Below are 27,781 nucleotides of genomic sequence, written 5' to 3'. Positions count from 1 at the left end.
CTGCCTGCCCATGCCTGGCTGTGTCCAGACGAGCAGCTCCGCCAGTGCTGGTGGTAGCACACAGACACCTGAGCTGAAGCTGGACTCAAGCCTGTGATAGATGAGTAATGTGACAGTTGACTCTCACAATAAAGGAGAAATATCATGTATATTTGTTAAGAGAAGTTTTATATATTTATAGATATGTTTTACCCCCTGTTGTGTTGTTATCTTGGGATTACCTGAGTTTGAGACATTTAAGAGGTTCACCTTGCTACGACAGCAGCACCTGACCTCCAATCGAGATGTAAGGAAGTAAACTCCACCACTGGTCATCAAAGACGGAGTCAATGGACAGAATTTTAAGAAGGGCAAAAGAGTTGAAAGGTGAAACCTCCATTGTGTGGATGAGAATGTGGTGGGAAAAATCCTCTACTCCCGGCACAGTAACATTGTCTTTATTCAGTAACCTGTTATATTTCTAATAAGGTTTTTAATAAACATCTAAAATTTTTACAAGTAAATATAACCTTTCAAATAATCCATTCCCTGGCTAGAGGGCTGCACCTCCTGTCCTGGATGGGCAGCTAGGCCAGTCCCTTCAGGGAGAGACGGATCTGTTCTAGGCAGTGGTTGTAGCATACTTCCAGCGACAAGCTGGTAATACACCTGTGGAAGGGACAATGGACACTGGCACGGAGATGCACGATGACAGGCCAAGTTCTCCATGACTGAGGTATTTGGCTGGACTAGCACCAGAGGTGCTCCTGTGGAGAGAGGAGGTGGCTGAGGCCCCAGCTGCCAGTGGCACACAGGGACCCTCGTGCACAGCAGGGCCCAGAGCTGGCAAGGCTCCCCAGCACGGCTGGAGCTGCTGGCACAGCTGGGCCCAGCTGGACAGCTGCCCCTCAAGGCCCCGGCCAGCAGGGCACGGCTCTGGGCAGGGTCCCTGGCCAGGAGCGGGCCCCAGAGCGCCTCTGCCTTTCAAGGGCAATCTCGGCCCTGCTCTTTCTCCTCCTCACCTCCCTCTGCCTCTGCCCCGTGCCCCTGGGGCTGCTCTTGGCCAGGCAGCCTCAGTGGGAGCCAGCACTGGCTGCAGCCCCAGCGGGGCCCCCAGGACAAGGCCCAGCAATTGAGAGGCCAATGGAAGCACTGGGCAGCAGCAGAACCCTCAGCAGAGTTATTTGGACAATCATGGACTGGCCACAACTCCATTGCAGCCTCAGTGGGAATGCTTCCTGTCTACATTAGACTTTCAAAAGAAGCTCTTTCAGGGAAAGATGACCACTCACCATTTCTTCTTCCAGTAACACCAGATTTTGACACAGCACAATATGAGAATTAGGTCCAACAGTAGCAGGCCTGCCATTACCCCTGCCCAGCAGCATGTTCCCATATAAAAGACCCTTCCGAGGCCCTTCTGGGCATCAGGAACACGTGTTGTGGTGCCGGCTGCATCTGTGGGAGCAATGGGGAGCGTGAGCCCGTGCTGTGCTGCACTGCTGAGCTGGCAGCATGGTGGATACGGGCAGGACGTTCTCTGTTTCCCCCAGAGCTGGGGCCTGCAGGCACCTTGCCGGCCCTTGGCACAGGCTGTGCCAGCCAACAAAGCCCAGCAGGCCGGGAGGAGAGCCCGGGGCCAGCGCAGCTGCTTGGGCAGTGGCTGCTGCCAGGGACAGGGGCCAAAGCCATCCCTGAGCAGCCACTGCCAGCCCTGGCCCTCCCTGCCCCGTGACAGCTCCCCCAGCCCCAGGGGACAGGCTCAGGCCCTGTCAGGACCCAGCGCAGCCCCTGCCCAGTCGGAAGCCAGGGCTGGCTCTGGCCCTGGGCTGGCGGCAGGGCTCCCGCTCGGGGCTGCTCCTGTGCCTTGGGCCTCTGGGCACTCAGGGCCAGCTCCGCAGCAGCTGCAGCGCCAGGGACATTGCTGCACCAGTCCCGTTTCCCCGGGGCTCTGAACCAGCTCCAGAGGCCTGGAAGCCCAGGCGCCTCCAGCTTTGGCTGCTGCCGGGCTGGGCAAGGGCAGCCCTGGGGGAAGAGCTGCTGCCACACAGCCCCGGCCAGGGCTGAGCCCGGCACAGCAATTACCTGCTGTGCCTGTGCCCGTGTCTGGCTTTGCCTTCCTTCCTGCTGCAGGGGCTGCCCATGGGGAAATGCTTCCTCCAGGATGTGCCTCCTTCTGCACAGATGTTTGGTCCATCACTTCAGACAGGAAAAAGGACAGCTGGATTAGATGGAAGAGTTCCTGATTTGGGTGCTGGCATCTTCAGGATGTCATGCTTGTCCAACATGGGGATAGGTTTCAGAAAATGTCTTGGCTTTCAGGGCAGGGCCAGGGTTCTCACTTTCCAAACAGCTGCCATGCCTGAGCCACAGGAGCAGGGAGGGGATCGCAAAGATCGAGGGCACACACGTGCATGGTTCTGTGCTGGTACCTGCAGCGATGCCCCCCTGGCCCAGCTTTGGGCTCTGAGCTGGCAGCTCTCCCAGGGGAAAGGCCTTGACCTACCCTCAGCATCTCCCAGAGGCTCCGTCCTGGACGTGGGTTGGGAAGCTGCACCACCTTCACCCGCAGGTCCAGCTGCAAAGAAAGGCAGGACAGAAGAGCTGCTGTGGCACTGCATGAGATCCTCAGGCTGCCACAAGGCTCAGCCCCGGGGCACAGCTCTGGGCCCGGCCCCTTCCCTCTCTGCTCTTCTCTATGTCTGCACAGAGCACATCGAATGTGCTGGCACTTGCATTGCACACGGGAGGAATATGGAGCAGCTAAATGCTCCTTCCTCCCACTGACAGTGATCCTGTGGGATCCCTCAGGGCTCCAGAACGGAGCAGGGCAAATTTTCCGTATTCCATCAACCTTCAGATGATCTTAAGTGAAAGGGCAAATATATGAGCTCTTGCCACCTGGTCACTGTGTATTCTCTCAGGAAAGGTACATTGAGCACTTGCCTCCAGGATTTCCCATGAATCTCAAGCCATAATCCAGCAGGTTTTCCAGATAATCCATGTCTTTATCCCATCCTGGAAGTTTGCAAAGATCAGAACCATTTCCATGATGTGCTGGGATCCCCTTCTGCCTCAGGGAACTGGGCACTGCATGTAGGTCAGGTAAGGCCATGGGAGCCAGATGTGAATGGACAAGGCCAAAGCTGCTCAGGGGCCTGGGGAGCTCTGGGAAGGCTCATGGTCAATCCCTATCTTATTTGCAGGCCCTGTGCAACATCCCTGGAGAGGTGCCTGGAGCAGCCCAGGGCCTGTGGGGGTTCTCTTAGTCGCACAAGGGAAATGCTCCTTTAATCCTTGGAGAGAACTGCAGCAGGCAGTGCTGCAAGTATCCCATGCAAATTCCCTCCTGCCTGTCCTCCCAGCCACCCTTCCTCCATCTGCTGGGACAGCTCCCACAGCCCAAAGGCACATAGTCAAGCCCTCTCAGGACACACTGGAGCCTTGATCTCCCCCTCTGTCCCTTCCCCACCATGGGCACCCCGTGCAGTCACTGCCAGGTTTCAGGAAGTGTCTCCCACAGAGGGACCCCAGCAGGACTGCTCAGTACCCGAGTGCCCTGAGCCTGCTTGGGATAATTCCCCTGGGTTGTGCCCTCACTTCCAGGCAGCAGAGACAGCAGCTCAAGCCTCAGCAGGGCTCAGGCCCAGAGGCACAGATATTACCTCCTGTGACTGTGCCTGGCATCGCCTCCAGTCCTACAGCAGATGCTGGCATGGAACCACTGCTTCCTTCGGGAAATGCCGCCTTCTGCCCAGCGTCTCCATCCACTTCTGGAGAAAGGAAGAGGGACGGCTGGATCAGGTGGGGCTGTTCCCCACTGGGCCCTGGCATCTTCAGCAGCCAGTACTTGTGAAAGACATGGTTAAGGATCAGGAATCCATAAAATTTTCTGGGTAGACCAGGGTCCACTTTCATCATAACACCGTCCCATAGTGATCATGCTGGAGACTATGAAATTTCAGGGGATCTCAGGCTCGTGGTGCAGTTTGGGCTGCCTGTCAGCTAATGCCAAATGCCTTCCTGCAGGGGCTGGGCAGAAGCTGCCGCCAGGCCAGGCTGGGAAACAGCCCTGCAGGGCGTGAAAGCAGCAGCGGGGCAGCGAGGCTGCCATGGATCCCTTCCCACTGTGCCGGGCACGGCGTGTCCAGATGTGCAGCCAAAGCCCCCGGCTTCTGAGACCCAGGGGAAGCATGAGAGAAATGCACCCACCTTGTCTTCTCTCCAGATCACTCAGCATCTTCTCCATGTGTTTGGATGCCTCCAGGAACTTACTCTCTCCTCTAAGTTTGTTCTCCAATCTCAGGAGACCTTAAGAGAAATATTTCCATTTCCCAGGAATGGGTCCCACTAAACCAGTGCTCAGCCTGTGGGGTCATCAGGCAGACACTACTCACCCCTGCGATGGGAGCTGGGCCTGCGTGCAACATCCACCAATGGACCTGGGAAAGTCCTCCCTGCAGACACACCTGTAACTCAACAGCCACAGAAGCTTCTGCCATCTCTGCTGATCTGCACTGGCACGACTGAGCCGCAGGAGCGGTGAAGGGATCGTGCAGGGCGCGGGCACACACGTGCATGGTTCTGTGCTGGCACCTGCAGCGATGCCTCCCTGGCCCAGATTTGGGCTCTTCAGCTGGCAGCTATCCCAGGGGAAAGGCCTTGACCTACCCTCAGAACCTCCCAGAGGCTCATTCCTGAACGTGGGTTGGGAAGCCAGATCAGTTTCACCAGCCGGGTTAGCTGCAAAGAAAGGCAGGACAGAACAGCTGCTGTGACTCTGCTGAAGATTCTCATTCAGGCCCAAGTGGCAGTGGGTGCACCTGGGTGTTTGGTGCCCTCCAAGGCACTCCCTCAGCTCTGCCTTCCACTCAGGAGCAGGAGCAGGGGGACCTCGTGCCTGCAGTGGCCCCACACTGGGATGGAAGGAGCCCCTTGCGGGGCAGTCGGGGCAATAAGGACTCCCTGGAGCTGCCAGCAGCTCTAAAGCCAGCCCCTTGCAGGGCCAGGGCTTGACAGTTGCAGCAGGAGCAGCTCAGGCTCCCCGGGGCTGGCAAAGGAGCTGCCAAAGGCTCAGCCACGGGGCACAGCCCTGGGCCCGGCCCCTTCCCTCTCTGCCCTTCTCCCTGGCTGCACAGAGCACATGGAAGGACACACTGCCATTGCACACAGGAGGAAGATGGACAGCTAAATGCTCCTTCCTCCTACTGACAGCAATCCTGTGGGATCCTTCAGGGCTCCAGATGGGAGCAGGGCAAGGCTTCCAGAATTCAACAACCTTCCTACTCTTAAGGAAAGTGGGACATGCATGACCTTTTGCCACACTGACACTGATTATTCTCTAAGTAAAAAGGGACTTTGCGAACTTACCTCTACTATCTGCCGAGGTCTTCAAACTCTCATCCAGAAAGACGAGCATGGAATCCATGTCACGATCCCAGTCTAGAAGGGAGCATAAAACGGAACTGCTTCCATGCTCTGCTGGGTTCCCCTTTGGCCTTTGGGAACTGGGCACTGCAAGGGGGTTGGGTAAGGTCGTGGGAGTCAGATGTGAATGGCCATGGCCAAAGCTGCACAGGGACCTGGGGAGCTCTGGGCTGGCTCCTGATTAATCTCCACATCCTTTACAATCTTTGCCCGCCATAGACCTTATGCAACATCCCTAGAAGGGCAGCTGGAGCAGCCCAGGGCCCTGGGGCTCTCTCCCTCCTCACTGAGGGAGACTTCCCTAAATCCCTGGGGATAACTGCAGTATGTAGTGCCAGAACCACTCCTACCTCCTTCCCTCCTGCAGTCCCTCTCTCCCTCCATCTCTTGGCACGGCTCCCCCAGCCCAAGGGCACATAGCCAGGCCCTTACAGGACACATTGGAGCCTTGCTCTCCCCCTCTGTCCTTTCCCCACCATGGGAATGCAGTCGCTCCCAGGTTTCAGGATCTCCCTCCCACGCAGGGACCCCAGCAGGACTGCTCAGTACCCGAGTGCCCTGAGCCTGCTCGGGATAATTCCCCTGGGCTCTGCCAGTCTTGTCTGAGCTGTGCCTGCACTGCCAGGCACCAGAGAGGGCAGCTCAAACCGTAGCAGGTCTCTGGTCCAGAGGTACAACAATTACCTCCTCTGCCTGTGCCTGGCATCACCTCCCTTCCTGCAACAGAGGCTGGCATGGAGCCACTGCTTCCTTCGGGAAACGCCACCTTCTGCCCAGCCTCTCCATCCACTTGTGGAGAAAGGAAAAGCAACAGCTCATCAGGTAAGACTGATCCCCACTGGAGAGGTGGCATCTTCAGGAGGCAATTCTTGTCAAAGACATAAACATCCTGGGTAGGACAGGGCCCACTTTCATCAAAACACCCGCCGTTAGTGATCAGCCTGGAGAATGCAAAATCGCAGGGGACCTCAGGTTGGGCATGGCCTGTGGTGCATTTTGGGCTGCCTGTCAGCTGATGCCAAATGCCTTCCAGCAGAGGCTGGGCAGAAGCTGCAGCCAGGCCAGGCTGGGAAGCAGCCCTGCAGGGCGTCAAAGCAGCAGCGGGGCAGCGAGGCTGCCATGGATTCCTTTCCGCCTTGCCGGGCACGGCATGTCCAGATGTGCAGCCAAAGCCCCTGGCTGCTGAGACCCAGGGGAAGCATGAGAGAAATGCACCCACCTTGTCCTGCCTGCAGCAATTCTTTCAGCATTTGCCTCATGTTTTTGGATGGCTCATGGGGTTTCTGGTGTCCTTTGCCTTTGTTCTTTCCCCTCGTAGGATCTTAGAGCAACAGAGTTCCATTTCCCAGGAACGGATCCCACAAAAGCAGGGCTCAGCCTGTGGGGTCAGCAGGGACACACTACTCACTCCTGTGATGGGAGCTGGGCTTCTGTGTACGAATCAGCAAAGGAGCTGGAGAAGTCCTCCCTGCAGACACACCTGGAACACAACAGCCACAGAAACTTCTGTCACCTGATTCCTGCCAGGCTGTCAACAATTATTCCTTGGTGGCTCACTGAGAACATACCTGACGGTGGCTCAGATAGGACCAAAACTTTATGCAGCCAAGTTAATGGAGAAGCCTTCCCTGACACTTCATCTAGAAGGGAGCAGAGATAAGAACCATTTCCATGGTGTGCTGGAGTCCCCTTCTGCCTCAGGGAACTGGGCACTGCAATGGGGTCGGGTAAGTTTGTGGGAGTCGGATATGAATGGATAAGGCCAAAGCTGCACAGCAGCCTGGGGAGCTCTGGGCTGGCTCCTGGTCACACTCCAGACTCTTTTCAGGCCCTGTGAAACATCCCTGGAAAGGTGGGGGAACACCCCAGGGCCTTGCAAGACTCTCTCATTTCCACTGCAGAAACCCTCCCTAAAGGCCTGAGAAAAACTACAGGCAGCCATGCCACAGGTGTCACTCATTTCACCACTCCCTGCCCCGTGACAGCTCCCCCAGCCCCAGGGGACAGGCTCAGGCCCTGTCAGGACCCAGCGCAGCCCCTCCCCTGCCGGGAGCCAGGGCTGGCTCTGGCCCTGGGCTGGCGGCAGGGCTCCCGCTCGGGGCTGCTCCTGTGCCTTGGGCCTCTGGGCACTCAGGGCCAGCTCTGCAGCAGCTGCAGCGCCAGGGACGTTGCTGCACCAGTCCCGTTTCCCCAGGGCTCTGAACGAGCTCCAGAGGCCTGGAAGCCGAGGCGCCTCCAGCTTTGGCTGCTGCCGAGCTGGGCAAGGGCAGGCCCTGGGGGAAGAGCTGCTGCCACACAGCCCTAGCCAGGGCTGAGCCCGGCACAGCAATTACCTGCTGTGCCTGTGCCCGTGTCTGGCATCGCCTTCCTTCCTGCAGGGCCTTCCAATGAGCCGCCACTTACCCCGGGAAATGCCACCTTCAGTACAGCTTTTTGGTCCATCGCTTGATAAAGGAAACGGACAGCTGGATCAGATGGAACTATTGCCTACTGGGGAGGCGGCATTTTCAGAGGGAATGCTTTTCAAAGGGTTAGGCACAGGAAGATGGCCAGACTCTTCATGCTGAACTAGACCCCTCCTTTCTCCAAACAGGTGCCCTTCCTGATCTCCCAAGAGACCAAGAAATTGAAGGGGATCTCAGGCCCATGGTGCATTTTGGGCTGCCTGTCAGCTGATGCCAAATGCCTTCCGGCAGAGGCTGGGCAGAAGCTGCAGCCAGGCCAGGCTGGGAAACAGCCCTGCAGGGCGTGAAAGCAGCAGTGGGGCAGTGAGGCTGCCATGGATCCCTTCCCGCTGTGCCGGGCACGGCGTGTCCAGATGTGCAGCCAAAGCCCCCGGCTCCTGTGTGCCAGGGGAAGCATGAGGGAAATGCACCCACCTTGTCCTTCCTGCTGCATTTCCTTCAGTACTTGCATCTTGACTATGGCTGGCTCATGGGGTTTCTTGTGACCTGTAGCTGGGTAATTCCCTGTCAGAGAAACTTAGAGCAACATAGTTCCATTTCCCAGTGGATTTCACAAAACCAGGGCTCTAGCCACAGAAGCTTCTGTCATCTCTGCTGATCTGCACGGGCACCACTGAGCCGCAGGAGCGGTGAGGGGATCGTGCAGGCCGAGGGCACACACGTGCATGGTTCTGTGCTGGCACCTGCAGCGCTGCCCCCCTGGCCAAGCTTTGGGCTCTGAGCTGGCAGCTCTCCCAGGGGAAAGGCCTTGCCCTACCCTCAGCATCTCCCAGAGGCTCCGTCCTGGACATGGTTTGGGAAGCTGCACCACCTTCACCAGCAGGTTCAGCTGCAAAGAAAGGCAGGACAGAAGAGCTGCTGTGGCACTGCAGGAGATCCTCAGGCTGCCCACAAGGCTGAGCCCCGGGGCACATCCCTGGGCCCGGCCCCTTCACTCTCTGCTCTTCTCTGTGGCTGCACAGAACACATGGAAGGACACACTGGCATTGCATATGGAAGGAAGATGGAGCAGCTAAATGCTCCTTCCTCCCACTGACAGTGATCCTGTGGATCCCTCAGGGCTCCAGAAGGGCAAGGTTTGCTGAATACATCAACCTTCAGAAGAACTTACGGGAAATGTTACAAGTAATCTCTTGCTGGATTGACACTATTTTTTTGTCAGGAAAGGTACATTGAGGACTTGCCTCCAGCATCTGGCGAGGTTTTCAAATCATCATTCACCAGTATTTCCAAATAATCCAAGTCACGATCCACATCTGGAATGGAACACAGACCAGAACCTTATCCAATGTGCGCTGGGATCCCCTTTTGCCTTAGGAAACTGGGCACTGCAGGAGGGTTGGGTAAGGCCATGGGAGACAGATGTGAATAGACAAGGCCAAAACTGCACAGGGGCTGGCTCTGGTCACTCTCCACCCTCTTTGCAGGCCCTTTGCAACTTCCCTGGAGGGGTGTCTGGAGCAGCCCAGGGCCCGTGGGTACTGTCTCCCTCCCACAGAGGAAACCCTCCCTAAAGCCCTGGGCAAAACCATCCCCAGCGCTTCCCGGGGAGCAGGGAGCGCTGTCCCGGGAAAGGGCAGCCAGGCTGCCGGCTCACCTGCTCGCCGCGCTTGCAGCGGAGCAGCCTGGGCAGCCCTGGCAGGCAGGGCCACGGCCAGGAGCAGCAGGAGTAGGAGGCGCAGAGCAAGGGCCATGGTGCCTTGCCCTCTGCCAGTCCCGCAGCTCTTGCTGCCACCGCTGTCCTGACACCGCTGTCCCAATGTCAGCACCGCTGCTGCCACCGCCGCTGCTGCCGCAACAGTTGTGCTCAGGGACTGACTGCTGGGTCCTTGTGCTGCTGTGCAACCACGGGGCTCTGTCACCTCTGGCACCTCTGTGACCTCAGGGCCTGCTGTGACCTCAGCCTGCTGTGACCCCAGAGCCTGCTGTGACCTCATGGCCTTAGCTGTACCCCCAAAGTGTGCCCCCATCTCTACCAATGGACTGCCCTGATTTGTTGGGAAGGATGAAAGTTTGACAAGAAAGTCTCACAGCTATGTGTGCTTGGCAGAGAGATTTTTGAATGTGGAATCTGAAGAAGAAATAGAGATGGAAGCAAGTTTTGATATAGAATAAAAGAATTGCTGAGCTACTCTTAGTGGATAACTAAGAAGGCAAATGGTGTGTTAGTTTGAAGGGGGCTTTATGATCTGGATCAAAGGAGAAACCCACTTGAAAGAAGTAGATGCTTTCACCAGTCATGAAGATAGCACAGGGAACAAGACGGGTGATGTTGCAAGTAGAAAGAAGCCCTCAGAATTTTCAACAACTTCCAGTTTAAACTGTAATGTACTAACTTTTAGTTATTGGAGAACAATAACATGAATGTGGTACTTACAGTTGTTTGACAGGTTATAGGTAAATGTTAAGGTACCGACTGGTTCTTCTCTCTTAAGATGCTCAGCAAAGAAAAGTACATAATGCATTGTCAGCAAAACTAAAGGGTCTTCAGGCTTGTGTGCAGCTGGAGCTGACAGCTGCAGGCACAGGCTCTGTCACCCACGACCCTGGACTGCTGTAATGTCTTGGATGTAAGAAAGTGCATTATGAAGAGCTGCCTGGAGTCCCGCATCCCCCATTAAGGCTATTACACTGATTGTAGTTGCTTTGCTTCATCCAAGGGCCATTGCTCAGCAAAACCTGCAGGGACACAGGGTCTTGTTTGGGTGGAGGCAGCATCTGCACAGCAGCAACACGCTGGTAATGCAGCTGTGACAGGGACAACAGGCATGGGCATGGAGATGGGAAGTGTGTGCCAGGTGTGTCCCAGACAGAGGTGTTTGGCTGTTCTTGTGAACTTGCAGAGGGCAGCTGTTGAGAGAGGAGGTAGCTGCAGCCCCAGTTGCAGCTGGGACACTGTCCTGGCATGACTTTATGATGCTTGTATCCCCATTTGTGGGTTGAGCCCAGAAATAAGTTTTGCACCTTTAGGTCTGGTTCCAAGAGTGAAGGGGGGACAAGAAGAATGGTGGAGTTTGTTATCAGAAACTGCTCTTGCACCTCTGCATCCTTCTCCTGCACTGTGTTGTCTGCGGCAAGGACAGACAGCAGGATAGAGCTCTACTTTGATTTTTAGTTAGTTTTAGCTAGCTAAAGCAGAGAATTTCTCTGGACTGTGGTTTTTCTTTTTTTGTGGAACTGTTTAAACCTCCTCTGGACTGAAAACCCAGAAGAGCACCAGCAGCTCACTGCTGTGGCCCACCAGGCTGGGCCAGGCTTGCAGCATTTCCAGTGCCAGAGGGACTGACCAGAGAATGAGTTAGCAGAGCTATAGCCCACGAAGGTGACTTTCTGAGCATGTCATCTCTTCTAAGTGGCGAGAGGTTTTATTGTTTAACATTGTTCATCATTTTTTCTGATGGTGAATTCCTTGCCTATTAAATAAAGAGGATTTTTATCCCATTTTCACAAAAAAAAAATCTTTTTCCCAATCTAGTTGGGGGAGGGGCCTCTTGAATGTGTTTCCTAGAGAATGCCTTTGGAGGTTATCTCCCAAATGTGCCCTAAACCAAGATCAAAACAGAGACCTACCTGCACAGCAGCAGATTAGCATTGTACTCAAAGTTTGCTGCTGAAGACTAAGAGCTAAGCTTGTCAGATATTCTGAAAAATATCAGGGAAAAGGTTTTTCATTGGTTGTTGTGACTAAGTAAAAATCTCCAGAGGGCAAATGGCTTCTCCAGTAGACAAGGTGTCTTGAGATGTCTTAGTTCTTCCTGGAATAAAGATTGGCTATTAAATTCTGGTGTTTATTCTAGAATGGTAAAAATGTTCTACATTTTTTCCTATTCTAAAACTACTTTGAAAAACCCTAAACTGCTAAGGGAAAAGGGGGGAAATATTTGGGGGTTTCTTTCTACAAAAAGAAAAAAGTCTGAATATTTTTAAAAATTTCTAATTTCTAAAAAAGGAAAATGAAGACAAAACATGGTGCCTCAGGAGCCCCGTGCCCGGCTGCTGCCTGCGCACTCCTAGCTGTGGCGAGACAATCAGCTCAGCCAGTGCTGCGGCTACCAGCCAGAGAGCAGAGGTGAAGCCCAAAGGTGTTGCTCAAGCCCTTCCCTGGCAGAGGGGCCCCATCTTCAGTCCTGGCCAGACACTAGGGCCAGCACCTTTGGGGACAGAGACTCCTGTTCTGGGTGGTGGCAGCATGTCCCTAGCAACAAGCTGATAATGCAGCTGGGGCAGGGATGTTGGACATGGCTTGGGGATGGCTGATGACAGGTACAGGTACAGGTACAGGTCTCCCTGATGGAACTCTATGGCCAGTCTTACAGAAGACACTTCCAAGAATGGGGAAGACGTGTTGTGGTGCCGGCTGCATCTGTGGGAGCGATGGGGAGCGTGAGCCCGTACTGTGCTGCACTGCTGAGCTGACAGCACGCTGGATACGGGCAGGACGTTCTCTGTTTCCCCCAGAGCTGGGGCCTGCAGGCACCTTGCCGGCCCTTGGCACAGGCTGTGCCAGCCAACAAAGCCCAGCAGGCAGGGAGGAGAGCCCGGGGGCAGCGCAGCTGCTTGGGCAGTGGCTGCTGCCAGGGACACGGGCCAAAGCCATCCCTGAGCAGCCACTGCCACCCCTGGCCCTCCCTGCCCCGTGACAGCTCCCCCGGCCCCAGGGGACAGGCTCAGGCCCACTAAGGACACACTGGAGCCTTGCTCTCCCCCTCTGTCCTTTCCCCACCATGGGCACCTCGTGCAGTCACTGCCAGGTTTTGGGATGTGTCTCCCACGGAGGGACCCCAGCAGGACTGCTCAGAACCCGAGTGCCCTGAGACTGTTTGGGATATTTCCCCTGAGCTACGCCGGTCTTGTCCAGGCTGTGTAAGACTAAACATTAAAAATTAAAGGCAATTTTACTTTTTAATGCCAATGTGTCAGAAGATTCTAGGTTTCCCTGCCTGTAAAACTACTTGGACAAATACAGAAGTGTTGGAGGAAAGGGGAACAAATATCTGGTGTCTGTATTCTATGAAAAACGTTTCTCAATGCTACAAAGGATAAACATATCTAAATGTTTCAAAATGAAAGACAAAGATAACATGAGGGTGCTGTTGGTCGAATGAGCCCCATGCCCTGCTGCTTCCTGCCCATGCCTGGCTGTGCCCAGACGAGCAGCTCCGCCAGTGCAGGTAGTAGCACACAGACACCTGAGCTGAAGCTGGGCTCGAGCCTGTGATAGATGAGTAATGTGACAGTTGACTCTCACAATTAAAGGATAAATATCATGCATATATGTTAAGAGAAGTTTTATATATTTATAGATATGTTTTACCCCCTGTTGTGTTATCATGGAGTTACCTGAGTTTGGGACATATAAGAGGGTCACCTTGCTACGATGGCAGCACCTGACCTCCAATCGAGATGTAAGGAAGTAAACTCCACCACTGGACATCAAAGAAGGAGTCGATGGACAGAACATTAATAAGAGCAAAACAGTTAAAAGGTGAAACCTCCATTGTGTGGATGAGCACATGGCGGGAAAAATCCTCTACTCCCGGCGCCGTAAAATTGTCTTTATTCAGTGTCCTCTTATATTTCTAATAAGGTTTTTAATAAACATTTAAAAATTTTAGAAGTAATGATAACTTTTTCAACAATCCATGAAGTGGCTAGAAGGCTGCACCTCCTGTCCTGGATGGAGAGCGACGCCAGTCCCTTCAGGGAGAGGTGGTTCTGTTCTAGGCAGTGGTTGCGGCGTATTTGCAGTAATAAGGTGGTAATGCACCTCAGGAAGGGACAATGGACACTGGCACGGAGATGCATGATGACAGGCCAAGTTCTCCATGGCTGAGGCCTTTGGCCGGTCTTGTGAAGTGCCAGAGGTGCTCCTGTGGAGAGAGGAGGTGGCTGAGGCCCCAGCTGCCAGTGGCACACAGGGAGCCTCGTGCACAGCAGGGCCCAGAGCTGGCAAGGCTCCCCAGCACGGCTGGAGCTGCTGGCACAGCTGGGCCCAGCTGGACAGCTGCCCCTCAAGGCCCCGGCCAGCAGGGCACGGCTCTGGGCAGGGTCCCTGGCCAGGAGCGGGCCCCAGAGCGCCTCTGCCTTTCAAGGGCAATCTCGGCCCTGCTCTTTCTCCTCCCCACCTCCCTCTGCCTCTGCCCTGTGCCCCTGGGGCTGCTCTTGGCCATGCAGCCTCAGTGGGAGCCAGCTCTGGCTGCAGCCCCAGCGGGGCCCCAGGACAAGGCCCAGCAATTGAGAGGCCAATGGAAGCACTGGGCAGCAGCAGAACCCTCAGCAGACTTATTTGGAGAACCATGGACTGGCCACAACTCGACTGCAACCTCAGTGGGAATGCTTCCTATCTACATTAGACTTTCAAAAGAAGCTCTTTCAGGGAAAGATGACCACTCACCATTTCTTCTTCCAGTAACACCAGATTCTGACACAGCACAATATGAGAATAAGGTCCAACAGTAGCAGGCCTGCCATTACCCCTGCCCAGCAGCCTGTTCCCATATAGAAGACACTTCTGAGGCCTTTCTGGGCATGGGGAAGACGTGTTGTGGTGCCGGCTGCATCTGTGGGAGCAATGGAGAGTGTGAGCCCGTGCTGTGCTGCACTGCTGAGCTGGCAGCACGCTGGATACGGGCAGGACGTTCTCTGTTTCCCCCAGAGCTGGGGCCTGCAGGCACCTTGCCGGCCCTTGGCACAGGCTGTGCCAGCCAACAAAGCCCAGCAGGCCGGGAGGAGAGCCCAGGGGCAGCGCAGCTGCTTGGGCAGTGGCTGCTGCCAGGGACACGGGCCAAAGCCATCCCTGAGCAGCCACTGCCACCCCTGGCCCTCCCTGCCCCGTGACAGCTCCCCCAGCCCCAGGGGACAGGCTCAGGCCCTGTCAGGACCCAGCGCAGCCCCTGCCCAGTCGGGAGCCAGGGCTGGCTCTGGCCCTGGGCTGGCGGCAGGGCTCCCTGCAATTACCTGCTGTGCCTGTGCCCGTGTCTGCCATCGCCTTCCTCCCTGCAGCAGGGGCTCCCCATGGGAAAATGCTTCCTCCAGGATGTGCCTCCTTCTGCACAGATGTTTGGTCCATCACTTCTGACAGGAAAAAGGACAGTTGGATTAGATGGAAGAGTTCCTGATTTGGGTGCCGGCATCTTCAGGATGTCATGCGCGTTAAAATGGGGATAGGTTTCTGTGGAAGGGGCTAACAGCGGGCCTCTTAGCTAAAGGAGTAAGAAGAAGCTGAGAAGAAAGAAGAAGCTGATAAGGACCTCTCTCCAAGGCTGTAACCAAGGAGACCAAGAGAATTGAGAGACTGAAGAAAGATAAGAACTTCACAGCTGCATGAAGTATATTTAGAAAGTTAGTTAAGTCACTGTAACTTTTCACCAATGATGTTATGTTGATTTATTGTATCCAATAGTTAGGGTAGAAGAAACATAAACAATTAAAGAGTGTATAAAAGGTCAGCCATGTTCAATAATAAACTGTTGCCATCTGAAACTGCTTGTGGTCCCTGCTTTGTGTCGTGACCACCTCGACAACGACAGGTTTCAGAAAATGTCTAGGCTTTCATGGCAGTGTCAGGGCTCTCCTGTTTCCAAACAGCTGCCATGCCTGAGCCACAGGAGCGGTGAGGGGATCGCGCAGGGCGAGGGCACACACGTGCATGGTTCTGTGCTGGCACCTGCAGCAATGCCCCCGTGGCCCAGCTTTGGGCTCTGAGCTGGCAGCTCTCCCAGGGGAAAGGCCTTGACCTACCCTCAGCATCTCCCAGAGGCTCCGTCCTGGACGTGGCTTGGGAAGCTGCACCACCTTCACCAGCAGGTTCAGCTGCAAAGAAAGGCAGGACAGAAGAGCTGCTGTGGCACTGCAGGAGATCCTCAGGCTGCCCACAAGGCTCAGCCCCAGGGCACAGCCATGGGCCCGGCCCCTTCCCTCTCTGCTCTTCTCTGTGGCTGCACAGAGCACACGGAAGGACACACTGGCATTGCACACGGGAGGAAGACTGACAACTAAATGCTCCTTCCTCCCACTGACAGAGATCCTGTGGGATCCCTCAGGGCTCCAGAAGGGAGCAGAGCAAATTTTTCAGCCTTTCGACCCTGACAGAACCTTGAGGAAAGTGGCATGAATGAGCTCCTGCCACATTGACACTGATTATTCTATCAGATAAAACAGAAATTCAGAACTTGCCTCCAGCATTCTCCAAGATCTTTAAAGTGTCATTCACCAGTACTTGCAAATAATTTATGTTGCCATCCAAATCTAGAGGGAGCAGAGATCGTAACTATTTCCATGCTGCATTTTATCCCCTTCTGCCTCAGGGAGCTGGGTACAGGAAATGGGAAAGGAAAGGCCATGGGAGCCAGTTGTGAATGGACATGGCCAAAGCTGCACAGGGGCCTGGGGAGCTCTGGGCTGGCTCCTGGCCACTCTCCACCCTCTTTCCCTGCCCTGTGTAACATTCTGGGAGAGGAAAGGGAAATGGGGCTGCCCAGGGCCCCTTGGGACACTCTCCCTCCCACAGAGGAAACCCTCCCTAAAGCCCTGGGCAAAACCATCCCCAGCGCTTCCCGGGGAGCAGGGAGCGCTGTCCCGGGAAAGGGCAGCCAGGCTGCCGGCTCACCTGCTCGCCGCGCTTGCAGCGGAGCAGCCTGGGCAGCCCTGGCAGGCAGGGCCACGGCCAGGAGCAGCAGGAGTAGGAGGCACAGAGCAAAGGCCATGGTGCCTTGTCCTCCGCCAGTCCCGCAGCTCTTGCTGCCACCACTGTCCTGTCACCACTGTCCCAACGTCAGCACCGCTGCTGCCACCACCGCTGCTGCCGCAACAGTTGTGCTCAGGGACTGACTGCTGGCTCCTTGTGCTGCTGTGCAACCACGGGGCTCTGGCACCTCTGGCACCTCTGTGACCTCAGGGCCTGCTGTGACCTCAGCCTGCTGTGACCCCAGAGCCCTGATGTGACCTCATGGCCTTAGCTGTACCCCCAGAGTGTGCCCCCATCTCTATGAATGGACTGCCCTGATTGTAAATGTTTTGCTTCATCAAAGGGCCATTCACAAAACTTATTTTTCACCTGCTGACATTGCTGGTCAGGCTGTGTCCCTGGAGATGCTCAGTATTCATACAGAATTCACAGAATGACCAGGTTGGAAGAGACCTTCAAGATCATCCACTCCAACCCATGTCCCAACACCACAACTAAACCATGGCACCAAGTGACACATTCAGTCTTTTTTAAACCCATCCAGGGATGGTGTCTCCACCACCTCCCCTGGCAGGCCATTCCAGAATTTTATCACTCTTTCTGTGGAAAATATTTTCTTAATATCCAACCTACATTTCCCTTGATGCAGCTTGAGACTGTGTCCTCTGGTTCTGTCAGTGCTGTCTGGAGAAAGAAACCAACCCCACCTGACTACAACTACCCTTCAGGGAGCTGTGGAGTGATTAAGGTCACTTCGGAGTCTCCTTTTCTCCAGGGTAAACACCCCCAGCTCCCTCAGTCATTCCTCACCAGGGCTTGTGCTCCCAGCCCCTCACCATCCTCGTTGCCCCCTCTGGATGTGCTCGAGCGACTCAATGTCCTTCCCAAACTGATGGCCCAGAACTGGACACAGCACTCGAGGTGCGGCCTCACCAGTGCCAAGTACAGGGACAGAATGACCTCCCTGCTCCTGCTGGCCACGCTGTTCCTGACACAGGCCATGAGCCATTGGCCTCCTTGGCCACCAGGCCACACTGCTGGCTCATGTTCAGCTGGCTGTGACCAGTGCCCCCAGCTCCCTTTCTGCCTGGCCACTGTCCAGCCACACTATCCCCAGCCTAGAACACTGCAGGTGCTTCTTGTGGCCAAAGTGCAGCACTGGGCACTTGCACCTACTGAGCTTCATCCCACTAGACTCTGCCCATCGCTCCAAGCATTCCAGGTCTCCCTGCAGAGCCCTCCTACCTTCCAACAGATCAACACACTCTCCCAGCTTAGTGTTGTCTGCAGATTTGCTAATGAAAGACTCAATCCCCTCATCCATGTTGTCAATAAAACCATTGACCAGAGCTGGCCCCAGCACAGAGCCCGCAGGGACACCTCTGGTGACTGGCTGCCAGCTGGGTGCAGCACCGTTCACCACCCCTCTCTGGGCCAGCCATCCAGCCAGTTCTGAGCCCAGCAAAGAGTGTTCCTCTCCCGGCCCTGGGCTGCAGCTTTTCCAGGAGCGTGCTGTGGAAGACAGTGCAAAGGCCTTTCTGCAGTCCAAATAGACACATCCACAGCCTTTCCTGCATCCACCAGGCAGGTCACTTGCTCATGAAAGGAGATCAGGTTGGTTGGACACGACCTACCCCTCCTAAACCCCTGCTGGCTGGGTCTGCTACCCTGGCCATCCTGTAAGTGCTGTGTGATGGCACTCAGTATAAACTGTTCCATCACCTTACTGGGTCCTGAGGTCAGACTGACTGGCCTATGATTACCAGGATCCTCCTTCCCACCCTTGTTGTACATGGGCGTCACATTGGGAAGCTTCCGGTCACCTGGAACCTCACCAGTGAGCCAGGACTGCTGATAAATGATGGAGAGCGGCTTCAGCAGCTCATCTGCCAGCTCCCTCATCACCCTGGGGTGGATCCCATCTGGCCCCATAGATTTAGGAACATCCAAGCAGCTCAGCAGTTCTCTGGCTGCCTCCTCTTGGCTAACAGGGGACCCATTCTGCTCCCTGACACCATCTACCAGCCCAGCAGGACACTTGTCCTGAGGACAAGTCGTCTTCCTACTAAAGACTGAGGCAAAGAAGGTGTTCAGCGCCTCTGCCTTGTCCTCATCTGCACTTCCTAAGTTCCCTCCCACATCTAAGAAAGAACAAAGGTTGGTCTTACCCTTCCTTTTATCGGTGATATATTTGTAAATACATTTTTTTATTATCCCTTACAGAAGTCGCCATTTAAATTTCAAACTGAGCTTTGGCCTCCCTAATTTTTTTTTTCCCACGTGCTCTAGCAGCTCCTTTAAAAACTTCCTGAGAGACTTGACCCTCCTTCCAAAGATGACACATCCTCTTTTTATTCCTAAATTCCTCCAAAGCCTCCTTGCCCATCCAGGCTGGGCGTTTGCCTCATTGACTCATCCTTTGGCACCCAGGGACAGACTGCTCCTGTGCCCTCAAGATCTCTGTTTTGAAGCATGCCCACCTTTCCTGGACTCCTTGGTTTTTAAGGGCTGCTTGCCAAGGAACTCTCTGAAGAAGTCTCCTAAACAGGCCAAAGTCTGCCCTCTGGAAGTCATGTGTAAAAGTCTTATTGATGTTCCTCCTGTTTTCACAAAATACCAAGAATTCTTGATACATTGGTGTTCCCCTGTCTGAGACATAACATAAGACAGACCACTCGTGTTTCCTCACAAAAACAGCATTGTTTATTGTCCGGAGTGTTCTTTTATAGCCCATTCAAATCTCCTGGGCCGAGACAGCTCATTGGTCTATCTGTGTGCCCCCAGACTCTGAACCAAGACAATGTCTGCATCCTAAGAGAGTTCCCACTGCATGTGAGCTTCTGTCAGTCAGACACAGAGGCTAGTTCATGGGAGCTGAGCTGGACTGCTTATTAGAACTTGATTAATGCTGACTACAGATCAGCTTGCAATGCAACAAATTCTATCATTTCATGATCACTGTGCCCCAAGCGGCCTCCAGCCACCACATGTCCCCCCAGCCCACCTCTATCTGCAAACAGCAGATCTAACATAGTCCCTCCCTGCTGGGCTCACCCACCAGCTGCAACCAACAGTTGTCCTCCACACTCTCTACAAATTTCCTGGGATGCTTTTTTTCTGTTGTATTAAGTTCCCAGCAGATGTCTGGCAAGTTGAAGTCACCTACAAGAACAAGGGCTGATGATCCTGAAACATCCTCTAGCTGTTTGTAGAATGAGTTGTCCACCACTTCTTCCTGGTTGGGTGGATGATAACAGACTCCCAGTAGGATGTCAGCCTTGTTGGCCTTCCCCCTAATTCTCACCCATAGGCATTCCACTTCATCATCATTAGTTTCAATATCCATGGTGTCCAAAGCCTCTCTAATATAAAAAAAAGCCACGTCTCCACCTCTTCTCCCTTTCCTGTCTCTCCTGAAGAGCTTGTAGCCATCCAGTGTAGTGCTCCAGCCATGTGAGGCATGCCACCACGTTTCTGTGATGGCAATGACATCACAGCTCTGCTGCTGGACCATGGCCTCCAGCTCTTGCTGTTTGTTACCCATGCTGTGTGCACTGGTATCCATGCACCTCAGCTGGGCTGCTGATTTCATCCCTAACTCAGGCTTACCACCCTTGGGCCTGCTTCCAGACAGCCCAGCTGCATCCCGTTCCCTCTTCAAACCTACTTTAAAGCCCTCTCAACAAGTTCTGCAAGCTCATCAGCTAAAAACCTTCTGCCCTTAACAGAGAGCTGGAGCCCATCTGGTTCCAGCAGGCCAGGTGCCATAAAAGCTGCGCCATGATCAAAGAATCCAAAATTCTGCCAGGGACTCCAGACCTTGAGCAACTTGTTGGTGATATGAGCTCTCCTATTGCTTTCACCATTTTTCTCAGCCACCAGAGGGACTGAGGAAAAGACTACCTGTGTCCCTGTCCTATCAACCACTTGTCCCTGTGGCCTGAAGTCCCTTTCAATGGTCCTGACACTCCTCTTCTCAATCTCATCACTGCCAGCCTGGAGTTTCAACAGTGGATAATAATCAGAGGACTGAATGAGCCCAGGAAGTCCCTGAGGAATATCCTGCACCTGGGCCCCAGGGAGGCAGCAGAGCTCTCTGTGGGGTGGGTCCGGTTGACATGCGGGCCTCTGTTCCCCTCAGAAGGGAGTCACCCACCACGATTACCCTTCTTTCCTTTTTGATGTTAGAGATGGCAATCCATGTTACAGATTAATCATAATTGGGAGGCTCTCTGGGCAGATAATTTTCTTCTTAATCATTTGGCTAACTCTCTAGATCCAGGGGCTCATACCTTTTCTGAAGTGGCCCCTGGCTAGGGGATGGGGGTCGGGAGGAATTTTTATCATAACCTTCCCGTTCAGGGACCATTTCCACTCCCCTTCATCTACAGGTGTCCTTCTCTTGCCTGACAGTGTGCGGCATAGGAGTCCTGTGACTCTTGCTGGGCCTCCCGTAAGGATGGAAGGGCTGAACTCCACCAATCTATTTCCCTTTCACTTTCCCTGATACTCATTAGTCTTTAAACTTCCTCCCTAAGCTCGGCCACCAGTGAAAGAGATCATTCACCTGTTCACACTGCAGGCAGCTTTTCTCCTCAGTGCCCCCTGAAACCACTGCTAAGCTCAAACACTCTGCATAGGAATGGGTCAGGACAGACACATCCTTTTTGGAGGGTTCCATCTAGTTCCATGCACTTGTACTAACTACAGTTTTCGATTGCGTAAAAACCACTACTGCCAGAAACCCCAAAACCACAGAAACACGGCAAACAACACACAGTAAACCTTCCTAAGAAGAAAACCTGCAACCCTGCCTGCTTGCCCTGCCTGTGCACACTGCCTCGTGAATTGTCCCTCAGAGACATGCCACGGCCCTGTTTGCCCACTCCTGTTTGCCACAAACCCTAGAGGCCTCTTTTAATCCGCCCGCTAACCAAGGAGGGAGGAAGCTGCAGCCCATCCCTGCGTAACTCACAGGCTCTTGATGGCTTCCCTCTTTTCCCGGGCATGCCAATGGAGGAGGTCCAGGCCCAGATGGTCCCAGGCAAGGAAATGTGCCCTCAGCCCAGGGACGCTCAGCATGGGCTGCCCCATCCTCCCCGGGGACCCGCCACTGGTCACAGCAGCCCCTGCCTGGCTCCTGCCTGCCCACCCCGTGGCCATCCCCAGCTGCCCCTGGGCACGCAGCTCAGCCAGTGCTGATCCTGGCTGGGCTTTGCTGCTGCTACCACCCGGACACTGGGGTGACAGCTCCATCTCTTTAGTGCAAGAGAAGAGCTGGGCCAAGCCCTGCCCACCTTCAGTAGGGGCCAGAGAGCAGGGCCAGTGCCTTCAGGGGGAAACGACCTTGTCTGGCTGGAGGCAGCATCTGCACAGCAACAAGCTGTTAAAGCAGCTGGCACAGGGACATTGGGCATGGGCATGGAGATGTGCGATGCAATTAGAGGTCCAGTTCTCCCTTAGGTGTTTGGCAGGACATATGAAGGGGGAAAGATACAACTGTGAAAGAGGCTATGGCAAGTGACACAGTGAACAGAGGCTCTGCTATACCTATCATGCACTGCTTGTGCCCGTCCTGCAAGCAGAAAATCATTGGGATTCATCAAAGTGGAATCAGGGCATGTGTTCCTGTCTTGCTGTGAACCTCTACGAGATCCGTGGGGAGCGTGAGCCCGTGCTGTGCTGCACTGCTGAGCTGGCAGCACGGTGGATATGGGCAGGACGTTCTCTGTTTTCCCCAGAGCTGGGGCCTGCAGGCACCTTGCCGGCCCTTGGCACAGGCTGTGCCAGCCAACAAAGCCCAGCAGGCCGGGAGGAGAGCCCGGGGGCAGCGCAGCTGCTTGGGCAGTGGCTGCTGCCAGGGACACGGGCCAAAGCCATCCCTGAGCAGCCACTGCCACCCCTGGCCCTCCCTGCCCCGTGACAGCTCCCCCAGCCCCAGGGGACAGGCTCAGGCCCTGTCAGGACCCAGCGCAGCCCCTGCCCAGTCGGGAGCCAGGGCTGGCTCTGGCCCTGGGCTGGCGGCTGGGCTCCCGCTCGAGGCTGCTCCTGTGCCTTGGGCCTCTGGGCACTCAGGGCCAGCTCCGCAGCAGCTGCAGCGCCAGGGACGTTGCTGCACCAGTCCCGTTTCCCCGGGGCTCTGAACCAGCTCCAGAGGCCTGGAAGCCGAGGCACCTCCAGCTTTGGCTGCTGCCGGGCCGGGCAAGGGCAGGCCCTGGGGGAAGAGCTGCTGCCACACAGCCCCGGCCAGGGCTGAGCCCGACACAGCAATTACCTGCTGTGCCTGTGCCCGTGTCTGCCATCGCCTTCCTTCCTGCAGCAGGGGCTGTCCATGGGGAAATGCTTCCTCCAGGATGTGCTTCCTTCTGCACAGATGTTTGGTCCATCACTTCAGACAGGAAAAAGACAGTTGGATTAGATGGAAGAGTTCCTGATTTGGGCGCTGGCATCTTCAGGATGTCATGTGCGTTAAACATGGGGATAGGTTTCAGAAAATATCTTGGCTTTCAGGGCAGGGTCAGGGCTCCCCTCTTTCCAAGGAGCTGCCATGCCTGAGCCACAGGAGCAGGGAGGGGATGGCGCAGGGCGAGGGCACACACGTGCATAGTTCTGTGCTGGCACCTGCAGCAATGCCCCCCTGGCCCAGCTTTGGGCTCTGAGCTGGCAGCTCTCCCAGGGGAAAGGCCTTGACCTACCCTCAGCATCTCCCAGAGGCTCAGTCCTGGACGTGGTTTGGGAAGCTGCTCCACCTTCACCGGCAGGTTCAGCTGCAAAGAAAGGCAGGACAGAAGAGCTCCTGTGGCACTGCAGGAGATCCTCAGGCTGCCCACAAGGCTCAGCCCCAGGGCACAGCCCTGGGCCCGGCCCCTTCCCTCTCTGCTCTTCTCTGTGGCTGCACAGAGCACATGGAAGGACATATGGGCATTGCACACAGGAGGAAGACTGACGACTAAATGCTCCTTCCTCCCACTGACAGCGATCCTGTGGGAGCCCTCAGGGCTCCAGAAGGGAGCAGAGCAAATTATCCATATTCCATCAACCTTCAGATGATCTTAAGTGAAAGGTCAAATGTATGAGCTCTTGACACCTGGTCACTGTGGATTCTCTGAGAAAAGGTACATTGAGCAGTTGCCTCCAGGATTTCCCATGAGCCTCAAGCCATAATCCAGCAGGTTTCCCAGATAATCCATGTCTTGATCCCAACCTAGAAGTTTGCAAGGATCAGAACCATTTCCATGATGTGCTGGGATCCCCTTCTGCCTCAGGGAACTGGGCACTGCATATAGGTCAGGTAAGGCCATGGGAGCCAGATGTGAATGGACAAGGCCAAAGCTGCTCAGGGGCCTGGGGAGCTCTGGGCAGGCTCATGGTCAATCCCTATCCTCTTTGCAGGCCCTGTGCAACATCCCTGGAGAGGTGCCTGGAGCAGCCCAGGGCCCGTGGGGATTCTCTGTCGCACAAGGAAAATGCTCCTTGAATCGCTGAGGAGAACTGCAGCAGGCAGTGCTGCAAGTATCCCTCGCAAACTCCCTCCTGCCTGTCCTCCCAGCCGCCCTTCCTCCATCTGCTGGGACAGCTCCCACAGCCCAAACGGACCCAGCCAGGCCCACTAAGAACACGCTGGAGCCTTGCTCTGCCCCTCTGTCCTTTCCCCACCATGGGCACCCCGTGCAGTCACTCCCAGGTTTCGGGACGTCTCCCACACAGGGACCCCAGCAGGACTGCTCAGTACCTGAGTGCCCTGAGCCTGCTCGGGATAATTCCCCTGGGTTGTGCCCTCACTTCCAGGCAGCAGAGACAGCAGCTCAAGTCTCAGCATGGCTCAGGCCCAGAGGCACAGCAATTACCTCCTGTGACTGTGCCTGGCATCGCCTCCAGTCCTACAGCAGATGCTGGCATGGAACCACTGCTTCCTTCGGGAAACGCCGCCTTCTGCCCAGCCTCTCCATCCACTTCTGCAGAAGGGAAGAGGGACGGCTGGATCAGGTGGGGCTGTTCCCCATTGGGGAGGTGGCATCTTCAGCAGCCAGTACTTGTGAAAGTCATGGTTAAGGATCAGGAATCCACACAATTTTCTGGGTAGGCCAGGGTCCACTTTCATGATAACACCCGCCCTTAGTGATCATCCTGGAGACTATGAAATTTCAGGGGTCTCAGACCAGTGGTGCAGTTTGGGCTGCCTGTCAGCTGATGCCAAATGCCTTCGGCAGAGACTGGGTAGATGCTGCAGCCAGGCCAGGCAGGGAAACAGCCCTGCAGGGCGTGAAAGCAGCAGCGGGGCAGCGAGGCTGCCATGGATCCCTTCCCGCTGTGCCGGGCACGGCGTGTCCAGATGTGCAGCCAAAGCCCCCGGCTGCTGAGTCCCAGGGGAAGCATGAGGGAAATGCACCCACCTTGTCCTCCCTGCAGCAATTCTTTCAGCATTTGCCTCATGTTTTTGGATGGCTCATGGTGTTTCTGGTGTCCTGTAGATTTGTTCTTTCCCCTCGGAGGACCTTAGAGCAACAGAGTTCCATTTCCCAGGAACGGATCCCACAAAAGCAGGGCTCAGCCTGTGGGGTCATCAGGGACACACTACTCACCTCTGCCATGGGAGCTGGGCTTTTGTGTAGGAATCAGCAAAGCAGCTGGACAAGTCCTCCCTGCAGACACACCTGGAACACAAGAGCCACAGAAGCTTCTGTCACCTGATTCCTGCCAGGTTCACAACAATTATTCCTTGGTGGCACACTGAGAACATACCTGACGGTGGCTCAGATAGGACCAACACTTTATGCAGCCAAGCTAATGGAGAAGCCTTCCCAGACACCTCATCTAGAAGGGAGCAGAGATCAGACCTATTTCCATGGTGTGCTGGAGTCCCCTTCTGCCTCAGGGAACTGGGCACTGCAAGGGGCTCAGGTAAGTTTGTGGGAGTCGGACGTGAATGGATAAAGCCAAAGCTGCACAGCAGCCTGGGGAGCTCTGGGCTGGCTCCTGGTCACACTCCAGACTCTTTTCAGGCCCTGTGAAACATCCCTGGATGTAGGAATGTAGGAGAGTGCCCCCTAATTACAGAGTGGCAAAGCTAACCTTTATCCCCCAAAAAAGGAAAGAATCCCAGAAGTTTCTCCCAACGATCAGGTGACAAGCCACCTCAAAGGACCCCAGAGGCTTCAGTAAAAACTCTGGGTCACCTAACTGGATAGAAGCCAAAAAGTCCCGCCTGACCCATCAGGTAGAAAAGGGGAGGACAAAAGAACCAAAGGGCTTTTGTGAAGGTGTTTCTACCAGTGGCAGATTGCTGTACCTGCATCGGATTTTTCTGTTTGTTATTTTGCTTTTATTAAACCTTTTTTGTTTCTAACACTGTAGCAGAAGCCATCCTGCTCATTATTTGCCTCCAAAGGTAATAACTGAGCTATCCTTGGGTGTGCTGGGTTCCCTTTTGAAGGTTTATAACACCCGGCCCGAGAAAAAAGAACCCAGCACGTGGCGCCCGGACAGTATTTCGCATATTGAGGAAGATGGTCTAGGGATTTTTTGATTACCTCCATCAAAATAGGACATTTTTACTTGATATTTGCGTGTTTTGGGGGAGCAGGCCTGCACCTGAGTTTTTTGTCGCTTTAAAATAGAAAACCCAGAAGAAGGCATTTGAGATTGAGAGGGAATCTCGAATCAAAGCCTCATACTGGTGAAGAGGAGGCTGTAATCAGAGACGGGACTGGAGCAGCACCGCAGCCTCAGAGGACTCTGTCGCTCAGCTCAGCTGATTTGTCACTGTTGTGACCCAGGACCTGGAAGGAATTTCATACCAAGAAGCACAACTGGAAAACTTTGGTGAGTGCCACCATGGGAAATCGGTTTTCTTTAGCTGAGCAGGATTTTTTTTTCATATTTCATTTATAAGTTAGAAATTCAAGATATTCAGTTTGACAACAAACAGTTTAAAAAGCTTGTAAAATGGGTCTTAACAGAGTTCCCAAACTCAGACATGTCTCAGAAACTCGATCCAGACTTCCGGGATTCGGTTGGACTGAAATTATATAACATGGAAAAGAATAAGAAGTCCAACTTAAAGCTGCGTCCAATATTCAGGACGGTGTTAAAATTTGTAACAATGGAAAGTGCAAAGCAAGCAAAGAATGCACACAAGCAAGCAAAGATCAGGGACAGGGCAGAATGCAGGCAGCAACAGCAGGACCGGGAGGAGAGGAGAAAGAGGAGTTCTGAGGGGACCCAGAAGCCTTCCCTTATCCCAGTCGAGAACCAGAAACCCCGGAGGAGCGGCCGGGAGGTGGCCAGGCCAGCCGCCCTCCCCCTTCCCCACCCCCGTCCTGGGAGAGAGGGGAGCAGACCAGCCCTGGCCAGGCTCCTCTGCAAACCACATCTTTCACAATCCCTGCCATACCTAAGTCCTCTGTATTCCCTCTGAAAAGCTGCCTTTGGCGCTCGAAATCGGTGAATTTTGGCAGTACAATGGATAAAAGCCGAGCCGATTGTGCCCACTCTGAGAACAGAGGAGCTCATGGCAGACGCCATGATGGCCCCGGCCCAGCTCCGCCCTTCGTGGGCGTGGCTCGCCCTCCTCAGGCTCCCAGCAGTCCCTGGGTGGCTCCTCCCTGAGCTCCTGCCCATCAGAGAAGGGACACGCCCCTTTTGTGGGCGGAGCCCAGGCAGTGTCCCCGCCCCTGCTCCCCGCCCACAGCCCGGGAGGGCACGCCCCCTCCCCGCCGAGCGTGGGAACCGGATGTGATGCCCGGAAGTCACCCTGTCCAAGATGGCGGCGCCCATATCCGACACCTTGCCGGAACAAAAAACAAATTATTCCTATGCTCCACAATGTAATTCCAAATAATCTAAGGAAGAGTTTAACACACGAGGACTCACAGATACCTGGCAGAGGATAAGAAAGGATGCAATTCAGGAAGGAGAGTGGGGAATTGCATCAAAGTCAAAAGTTTTTCCTGTGAGGTCCACAGCAGGTCCTGCACCAAGAGGGACCTGGCAGCAGATCAGTTTTGCTGAGTTAAAAGAGATTTGCAGAGCCTCTCGTTTGTATGGTAGCGATTCTGCATATTTCAGAAGTCTTTTACAAGCCACCTTTACAGCAAATGTATTTACTCCACACAATTTAAAGCAGCTTTGCACATCCCTGCTGTCCCCAAGAGAATTTTCTCTGTGGGAACTGGCATGGAAACGTTTGTTAAATGACCTTTTAGGAGGTTATGCAGGAACTCCA

At 54.7% G+C, this 27,781-nt stretch overlaps 1 protein-coding gene and 2 long non-coding RNA genes across 3 annotated transcripts; all 3 read right to left on the bottom strand.

The window, feature by feature from the left end:
* Positions 1–421: 421 nt before the first annotated feature.
* Positions 422–1,426, bottom strand: LOC135307624 (uncharacterized). The gene is made up of 2 exons (XR_010368329.1): positions 1,272–1,426; positions 422–746 (listed from the first exon to the last, which is right to left on the bottom strand). It is a non-coding gene; the product is annotated as an uncharacterized LOC135307624 (long non-coding RNA).
* Positions 1,427–2,726: 1,300 nt separating this feature from the next.
* On the bottom strand, positions 2,727–8,696 carry LOC135307232 (uncharacterized). The gene is made up of 13 exons (XM_064431818.1): positions 8,629–8,696; positions 8,286–8,357; positions 7,740–7,850; positions 6,975–7,046; positions 6,815–6,886; positions 6,626–6,727; positions 6,091–6,195; positions 5,350–5,421; positions 4,651–4,722; positions 4,377–4,448; positions 4,192–4,290; positions 3,645–3,752; positions 2,727–2,997 (listed from the first exon to the last, which is right to left on the bottom strand). Exons 1-13 carry the CDS (start codon positions 8,660–8,662, stop codon positions 2,900–2,902), a joined length of 1,089 nt encoding a protein of 362 aa, XP_064287888.1. The 5' UTR covers positions 8,663–8,696; the 3' UTR covers positions 2,727–2,899.
* Positions 8,697–24,407: 15,711 nt separating this feature from the next.
* On the bottom strand, positions 24,408–27,076 carry LOC135307460 (uncharacterized). Its single transcript, XR_010368179.1, has 4 exons — positions 26,951–27,076; positions 25,140–25,211; positions 24,951–25,052; positions 24,408–24,512 (listed from the first exon to the last, which is right to left on the bottom strand). It is a non-coding gene; the product is annotated as an uncharacterized LOC135307460 (long non-coding RNA).
* Between the last annotated feature and the right edge of the window lie 705 nt (positions 27,077–27,781).

The sequence above is a fragment of the Passer domesticus genome, chromosome 9, assembly GCF_036417665.1.
Source record: "Passer domesticus isolate bPasDom1 chromosome 9, bPasDom1.hap1, whole genome shotgun sequence".
NCBI lineage: Eukaryota > Metazoa > Chordata > Aves > Passeriformes > Passeridae > Passer > Passer domesticus.
This window is presented reverse-complemented; position numbering and strand designations above follow the sequence as displayed.

Bases quoted from the DNA above. Each gene is read 5' to 3' on its own strand.
- LOC135307232 (XM_064431818.1), bottom strand. From the start codon at position 8,662: ATGTCCAGGACGGAGCCTCTGGGAGATGCTGAGG. The intron at 7,851-8,285 runs GTGGGTGCATTT...TCCTTTATCAAG, and splicing joins AATGCAGCAGGAAGGACAAG to CGATGGACCAAAAAGCTGTA. The intron at 4,291-4,376 runs GTGAGTAGTGTC...ATTTCTCTTAAG, and splicing joins GCCCAGCTCCCATCGCAGGG to GTCTCCTGAGATTGGAGAAC.